The sequence below is a fragment of the Manis pentadactyla genome, chromosome X, assembly GCF_030020395.1.
Source record: "Manis pentadactyla isolate mManPen7 chromosome X, mManPen7.hap1, whole genome shotgun sequence".
NCBI lineage: Eukaryota > Metazoa > Chordata > Mammalia > Pholidota > Manidae > Manis > Manis pentadactyla.
The window spans coordinates 96654371-96663188 of record NC_080038.1 but is presented as its reverse complement, the minus strand read 5'-3'; the positions used below and the strand labels follow the sequence as shown (position 1 = coordinate 96663188).

The 8818-nt window shown below is 40.3% G+C and overlaps 2 protein-coding genes across 3 annotated transcripts in view; both read left to right on the top strand.

Annotated features, from left to right (window-relative positions):
- The first annotated feature begins 616 nt into the window (after positions 1-616).
- TIMM8A (translocase of inner mitochondrial membrane 8A) lies at positions 617-3352 on the top strand. Its single transcript, XM_036932741.2, has 2 exons — positions 617-825; positions 2315-3352. The coding sequence occupies exons 1-2, from the start codon at positions 697-699 to the stop codon at positions 2474-2476; spliced, it is 291 nt and encodes a 96-aa protein (XP_036788636.1). The 5' UTR covers positions 617-696; the 3' UTR covers positions 2477-3352.
- TAF7L (TATA-box binding protein associated factor 7 like) overlaps positions 2482-8818 on the top strand; it is a 60801-nt gene continuing 54464 nt past the window's right edge. Inside the window, exons 1-2 of one of the 2 annotated variants that reach the window (XM_057496156.1) lie at positions 2482-2505; positions 3633-3738. The gene's annotated coding sequence lies outside the window, so the exon portion shown is untranslated. The remainder of the gene's footprint in view (positions 2506-3632; positions 3739-8818) is intronic. The other variant, XM_057496155.1, reaches the window with a different exon arrangement.

Below are 8818 nucleotides of genomic sequence, written 5' to 3'. Positions count from 1 at the left end.
AAGCGCCCTATCTCACTGTTCCAAAAAACTGTTATGTGCCATTGGCTTGCCATATTCCTACCTTGAGAATTCGACAGGATTCTCAGCATTTAACCCTCTGGCTCTTGGAAAATTCTGCTTCTTAATCAGAGACGAACTCACAAGCCAAAGCACAGAGCCTGGCCCACAGTAGACACGCAATATTATCGGAATGAATCTGAAAGTGGAGGCCAAATTCCGCTGGAGTCTCTTTTTCTACGTCAGGAGCGGTAACTCAAAGAACTAGAGCCCCTGGATGGCCAAGAGACCCGCCGAGCACCAGCAGGGCAGAGGGAAAGCGCGGGCCGATTTGGAAGCGGGGATGGGAGGGGCCCAGTGGTCTGAAGTAACTTCCTTTTTTAGTTTCTTTTTTTTTCTTTTCTGTTTGGAATAACGTCTAGACAACGCCGCAGGGCTGGGCCGCGAGTCCTGAGACCTCAGGGCGCAGGGGGGTGCCGCCGCGGGGCCCGCGGGCGACGGCTGGGCCAGGCGACACCGGGACGCTCACCGCACGTGGGCGGTGGTCGGCTGGGACCGCGCGCACAGCCGCGCGCCGGCGCATTGCGCTCTCGGGGCGGTCCCGGGGGCGGTGGGTTGTAGTTCCGGTTCCTTCGCGGAGACACGTGAAGGTCGGGGAGTTGCTGCGGAGTGCGTCTCGGCTCGCGGGACCGCGCTGGGATGGATTCCTCATCTTCCTCCGCGGCGGGTTTGGGCTCGGTGGACCCGCAACTGCAGCATTTCATCGAAGTGGAGACTCAGAAGCAGCGCTTCCAGCAGCTGGTGCACCAGATGACGGAACTTTGTTGGGTGAGGAATCTGGGGCTGGGACCTGACCAATGTACCTACTTTCCCCCTGTCCTTGCCCCGCGGGACTTGCCCTGATGTCCGGAATTCGGGCAGGGGGAGGGCCCGGCAGCACCCTTAGTTTTCTCAGGTTCCTTAGGGCGGCCTAGAAGGGAAAGGGTGACTTTAGTTTTTGGGACTGTCACGCCGGACTTTGGCTTTGTTGGTGCAGGGGTCTGGGGATCATACACTTAATGCCGCTGTCCCAGCCCGCATTTTAGGCACCTGAAGTTGAAGCTCCCTAGTGCTGGTCACCAAGACTGATAAAAGTCCCCAGAACTGGGATTTTATTTTGGGATCCCCTAGTCTCAGAGAGTCAATGAATCTCTTGTTCCTGGACACCTCAGGATTTACCTTGATTATCCAGTTGCTCTAACCGCCCCCCCCATGAGAAATGAGTGGCTGTAGCCTACTAACTATAAAAGTGGCGTAATCCCTCCCAACATACACTTATTTGTCTTCTTGTTGGATTGTGTAATACCAAACTTTCAGGTCTGAAGGTTGAGGAATTGAGTATGCGCTGTGAAGGGACTTTGGCAGAAAGGTGAAAGGCATTTACAACTTGGGATCAAAGAGTTATCCAGCTCCCAAGGACAGCATGACTGCCTTACCTTGACATAGAAAAGCCACAGTTCAGAGGCCAAGGATAATTTTCCTTGGAAGTGGAAGGTTTGAGGCTTGTGTACACAGAGAGTAATGAATGAAAGTCATTTGAACTGCTCACATTGAACTATATATATATTATACAGTCATGGGTTTCCATAATCCCTTTCCTATAAACACGGTTTTACTGGACTCTGGCCCTTAACAAATACTTAACTCCTGTTTGCTATAGACCAGAGTACTTTAATTTTAAAAAATTCTATTTACATTTGGGCCAGGAGAGGGTGTGACTAAGGCCTCCTGTAAGAATCTGTAAGCTGTGGGCCCTTGAGGAAAATTCATACCGTTTTTCATTGATCTTGAGAGGATTTAAGGACCTCTGGCTTAAGTAGACAAAGTTACAGAATGCCTTGCTGCATTGATTTATCCTTTTGCCTTTTTATTCGGCAGTTAATTTAAAGGCATTTAGTGGAGGCATTTTGGTATAGTCATAACAAAATTCAGTAAAGGGTTATTTCACTTGTGTTTTGCCATTTTTTCTGGCTCTGTAATATCTCAGTTCCACCATTTTCTGGTCCTGTGACTTTGGGCACAGTATCTCTGTGCCACAGCTTCCCTCTTTGTAAAATGAGGATCAATAATAGCATCTATTGTAGGGCTGTTGTGAGAATTTAGTGTAAGACTGGAATATTGCTCGCTTCAAAGTAAGCTGCCAACTGTGAACTATTGTTAACATATCAGATACTGTTTTTAGGTGAAGTTCTGCCTCTAAGGAATAAGAAGTTACCCCCACCCCACCCTGTTTCTCCTCCCAAGTTCTTTTTGTAATTCTGTGTCTTGTCCTGAGCAGGAGAAGTGCATGGACAAGCCTGGGCCAAAGTTGGACAGTCGGACTGAGGCCTGTTTTGTGAACTGTGTTGAGCGCTTCATTGATACAAGCCAATTCATCTTGAATCGACTGGAACAGACCCAGAAATCCAAGGCAGTCTTCTCAGAAAGCCTTTCTGACTGATCTCAACATTACCTCTTTGGAAAAGGAAGGTAGTTCAAGAAATGAAGAGTGGTTGATGGGATGGTTAAAAAAAAAGGCTATGGGGGTATTGGCTCCCACCTTTGTCACTCTTGGGGCACCCTGTCATCTAAGAATGAACAAAGACCAATATTTTGTGTGTGGTGTTTGAGGGTCATATGTGTACTTGGTTGTGTTTTTTAATGCTAACCTTGTGAAAACAATTAACAGATGAATAGAAAACTCTACTAGATGCATATTACTGTATGTGAGACTGCTTTTCACAAAGTCCCATTTACTGCTCTCTTAATTTGGATAGTGGAACTGCTTTGTCTAATTTGATAGTGGGACCACATAGATAAAATCTGTCATTTGTGTGGATTCATTTCAGATTTCCACGGAGATGATACATATCTTTGTGTGTCTCAGAAAGGGTGGCAGTGGGGGAAGAGTGATTTGATATTTAACATTGGCCACCTTATCTAGTGTTTTGACTATCAGTGCTAGAAAAAAATATGGAATGTTCATACAATACACTTCAGCTTTCTAGTTTATCTCCCTCCTTTATACTTTGATTTAATTAAATATGTAACATATGATCTTGACATAGTAACCTGAGTGTCTAGAGGTGAGGTCTTAGTTATAAAGGAATCTAGCCAGTGAACATAGTTCTTATTTCTAAACTGCCACAAGGAAGAAGTTAACTTACCCTGTATATCAGGGTCCAAAAAATTCAAAGACGTGCCTAAATAAGTTACGAAGATTTAGACTAGCTAAAACCTAACAGCAGCTTCAGGTAGAGATGCATGCCTAATGATAATCAGTATAGATTCCATTTATTGTGTTCTTTTGATCACTGAAATAAAAGGTTCTATAAGATTCAACTCTGTGATTGAGAAGGCTTTCTACTCTTGTTATCACCTGCACCCAGGGGAAATTTGGTGTGGGCTGGTTGCAAGGCTGAAATGTAGTTAGTCTGGGTACTTGCTCTATGTAAGGAACAGCAGAGTATTTCAGGGAGCTCTGACCTTTTTGTGAGACAGGAGAACCTTGAGATGAGGGGCAGGGGAGGAATTCAGTGCTGACAGTCAGTTCTATAAGTTTAGTAGAAGAGGTTATATTGACTGGATTTCCTTCCTCTGGCTTCAAATCCCAGTAGACTGGAGTATAGACCTAATGTGGAACCACTAGCATCTTCTGGACTCAAAAGAGGCTGATGGAGAAAAGTCTGGTCACCTTCATTTTCATTCCATGGAAGGATAAAGGTATTGTTTAGATTTATTGATCTTTAGTCAAGGGGCAACAGGTGCAGACCAAAAGCAACATCTCAAAAGGTGTGGAGGAAAAAAGGCAAGAACTATGGTAAGGAAACCACAGGTGGTACCACTAAAGTTGTTGAGGGCCTGTGCTGCCATTCTTTGAAAAGAATGGCAAAGCAGGTGATGATGGCATTAGGGAAAAGGAAATAACCACATAGGAATGATTGCATAGGTACTGCAACTATCTAAGGCCTTGTTCAGATAGTTCATTTGAATGTTTACACAAATCACAAGAAAAATCAAGAGTACCTGGCCTAGAGCTGGTTTTGTGACTGGCTTCCCTATAATAGCTGCTTCAAGGCAAATGCCCTAACTTGATACCTGACACAGAAAGTGAGCCAATAGAAAAGCAGATTATACACCAGGAGGTTACTTTGACCATCACGAGGTCCCACTATAAAGACAAGCAAGTGGAACTAGTCACCACACACGAGGCAGAAAAGATGAATCCTGTAATAAAAAAATAATTCAATTACTATTTTTAGTACTTACACAGAAATGCTAAAGTAATTTGACAATTAAATCATTGCATTCTGTAACACCTTAACAAGTAAGCAGCATTTGAGCAATTAGCCATTTAATGGATGAAATAATAAAATTTGTGTCATATATCTAAAGCTGTATCTTGCAAAAAATCACTCTCAAAAAGCAAAGCCTGTATCATATAATTATGGTCCTTTCTGCTACAGAGAAGTACATGAAGGACCCATTAGGATAGAACAAACCAGGATTCAGGTGTGCTGATCAAGAACTCTAGATGAACAAAAGGGCCAACAGAACTTTGGGACGTATCTGCAATGTAATAGCTAGGCTTTATAGCCACCCACAGCTGGAAGAGGCAAGGAAGGATTCTCCCCAGGAGCCTTTAGAGGGAGTGTGGCCTTAACACCTTCATTTCAGACTTCTGATCTCCAGAACTGTGAGGGAATAAATTTCTGTTGTTATAAGCTAAATAATATAATAATAATAATAATAATAATAATAATGATAGCTAGGCTTTATTGAGTATGCATTGCTATTTGCCATATTTTGTACTAGTATTTTGCATGGATCGTCTACTTAAAATTAGAATTCTGAAAGAGGAACTATTATTACACACCTATTTTATAGATGGAGAAGCTGAGGCTCAGTAATTTATTCAAGGTTCCACTGAGAACCTATATTGTAAGGATGGAAATTTAATTCAGGCAGTTTAACTCCAGAGCTCGAGATCTGACCTACTATACTCAACTGCCTCCTAATGTATTTAAAGATGGGAAGTAATGTTTATTTAAAGGCAGGGCCAGAATGACTGGAACATTTCATTCTAGAAATAGCATGGTGTAGTGAAAGATTTGGGAGTCAGGCAGAACTGGATGCAGATACTGACTCTGCCAACAGTTGTGTGACCTTGAAGAAGTCACTTAACCTCTTATCCTCCATGTCTTCATCTATGAAACTGAAATGGTAACCTTACAGGGTTGAAAAGTGAGATCACGTGTAAAGCACCTGGCATACTAGAGGCTTTAATGGTAGCTATTGTTTATTACTATTCAGAACTGAGCATCTTTGATAATCCTTTCAGAGTTACTGTCTGGGAGAACAAGAGAACAACAAGAAGCCACTTAATGAAGCTGACTGGTTGATGAAGTGGCAGAGCTAACTGAACACATTAAGAATTTTGAGTTTTATCTTGCAATCAGTGGAAAGCTATTGGAGAGTTTTAAACAGTGGAGTAAAATTGTACTTTTTACATGACAAAAGTACTTAATGTTTTAAAACTTCCAAACAATACAGCATTGCTTAAAATAAATCAAAGTCCTCCCCCTTGCCTCCTTATTTGCATTTAGAAAGATCACTTTAGCAGCCATATGGTAGTTGGATTAATGCAGAGAGAACAGTAACAAGAATATCACTAATTCAGGCAAAAGACTATGTAAGATTGAAAGGGGCTGGACAAGACATTAGGAATATGGGGAGGGAGAAGTCTAGAGTGAAGTGGAAAGGGATTAAAATATGATAGGGAAGTAGGTAGGGTATAGAGTAATGTGCTAATGAGAGGTTACCTTGGGGTTCAAAGGGCAGCAAAAGTGACTAGGAAGAGAGGAAGGTGGCAGAACTGATCATATTGAATGGGCTGCAGAGGGAGGTTACACAGATGGCTATCCCCAGTTCCTTAGCTCCAGTGTCTGGTAACTCCTGGAATTGTTTATTGCTACCTTCCAATTTAAGGAACATGCATACCCCTGAAGTCAGAAATACTGCAAAGATTACAAATACAGCATTGTATAAACTTTTAACAGCAAAATTTAGAAACAAGCCAAGAGAAAAAAACAAGATAAAATAACACTTGAGTTGTAACATTGTACTTTGATAAGGAGAGGAGGAAGGAGTAGAAGACAGAAAGGATAAAGAAGGAAGCAGTGGGGGCTCAGGGACAAGCAGTTGCTTGTTAAACTGTCCTTCAGACTTACAGTTATTTCCATACGCTTAAATCATTTGCTATATAACATGACTGACTTGTGTTCTAAACCTGTGGTGTTAAAATGAAAATTATCTGATGTGGTCACAATATGTACCTTGTCACTACAAAGGAAACATTAGCAACACTGCCTAGTTCTTTTTCTAAATAGCTATTCATCATCGTGTGGCATGGTAGACCACCAGGTCAAAAAAGCTGATCCCATTTTTCAAGCAATTTCTTCTTCTTTCCTTCCCTCAGGCAAATCTTGGGGCTGCTCTCTTTCTTCTTTTCTTAAGGCTGTGAACACTGGGGTTCTTCTTCCCATCAGATTAACTATCTTTCCTAATTCATCTCATTCTTCCTATTCACGACAAGCACATAGGCCCTTAGCATGTTCAGGGTTTTATTTTGAATCACTAAGGGGAAATCAACATAGGACAACACACTGAAAATGGGGAAAGTGCAAAGGTTGCGGAATTTTGCAATTTTCTAACAGTTAACTGATTCACATTCCCTTCCTTACTGATACAGTGGTTACCAAAATCCCTCTCAGTCTTTATTCTTTAGTGGGCTTTCATCAAGCTTCTCCACTTCAAACAAAACTCATAAAATAAAAGGTTGTTAATTTTGTCTACATAAAAAAATCCTGAACAGGAAGAAGCTTCCATAAGCAAAGTTAAAAGATAAACAACAAATGAGGAACACATACTTGAAACTTTTGTCTAAAGGACTAATTTACTTATTATATAAAGGACCTGTACAAATCAATAATAAAAGACCAAATCATTCAATAGGAAAATGGGCAAAGGATATAAAGAGACAGTTCAAATACATGTAAATACAAATGGCTCACAAACATGTGAAAAGTTTATATTCAAGAGAAATTAAGAAACCCACACTGAGATATCATCTCACTTGTTAGACTAGCAAAGCAAGTCTGATAACATACTGTTGTGTGTGGGTGTAAGGAAACAGGTACTCTTACATTACTGGTGGGGGTGTAATTTTGTGCCTCCTCAATGGACAGTTTAGCAATATCTACCAAATTGTGGTTGCACAAACTTTCTATTCCAGAAATCTGACTTCTAGGAATTCATCCTGTAGAGACACTCACATGTTCAAAATGACACATAAACAAGGTAATTCACTGCAACATTGTTTGTAATAGAAAGGCACTGGAAGCAGCCTGTGTCTCAATCAGATATTGAATAAATGATGTTCCTACAATGAGATACTTACTATGCAGCTATAAAAGAGAATGAAGAACCTCTTTATATTCCAATATGGAATGAGCTCCAATATATATTGTTAAAACAGGACAAGATATAATATGCTACCATTTGTATAAAAAGAGGAGATTAAAATATATGTACACATTTGCTTGATAATGAATAAGCATAAATTATCTCTTGAAGGATAGTGTTAACATTAATTGCCTCTGGGGAGAAGAACTAGGTGATTAGAGGGTAGGGGTGAGAGGGAGACCTTTTACTATTTATCTTTTCTCTGTGCCTTTTGAATTTTGAAACATGTCAATGTATTACCTATTCAAAAAATAAATACTATTTTAAAAATAAAATTTCTCCCTATTTTGGAAACTCGGTACTAAAAAGTGAAGAGGTATGATGGAAACCTCTCCCAGGAATAAAAGCCCTCTTTTCAAAATGCTTACTAATCTCAAACAGATTCTATATCTAGGGATGTGAAGCAAGGCTGGGATAAGGGTGAGGTGAGTAAGGCACTCACTTGCCTTGTGTGAAAAATTTAGGGGATGCCAAAAAAACTCAGTAATCAAGATAAATTATATTCTAATGCAACATTTTTCAATTAAAAATAACACAAAAATCCATGATGAATAAAAAAGACAGGATCAACAACTGCCACATGGAGCCATCCTAGAGCCTGAGGTGAAAGGAAAAATGTGGGCACCATATACATTTTTTTATGTATTCCTGAATGGTTAATTTTTTCCCAGAACATTAAAGCAGTTGGAAAAAAAAGTTGAAAATTGAGAAGTAGATACATTAAAACCACTAAGTTTAAATATTTTATTTACACTGAAATCAGAATTTATTAAGTTTTACTTTCCTGGGCTTTAATGGAAGCAAACTCATAAATATTTTCATTAAAAGTGATAATATTTTCATTATTTTCTTAGGCCTAATAAGAATATTGATTTGGGGGGAATGCTAGTAACCTGGCACAATTTAAATGCAAGGTAGATATTGGAGCACCCATGGAGATGAGAATCACAAGGTAAACATGGAGTATTCATTATGCCATGCTAAGGAGTTTGGGCTTGACTTTGAAGGTGATGGGAAACCTCTCAAGTATTTTAATCACATGTTTTAGGAGGGTTATGATCACACCAGCGCTGAGGACTAAAAAAAGAACAAGAATGGAAGTAGAGACCCGGTCAGTTTTTAAGGTAGAGATGTAATTGTGAGGTAGATAGTCTAAGTTTTGATGACTAAAGAAGAAGAGTAAGAGAGAAAAAAAAAAAAGGACAACCAAACATTCAAGATTCGCCCATTTACAACCTATTCTGTATCCATATTACATATGCATCCCAGAAATGTGTCA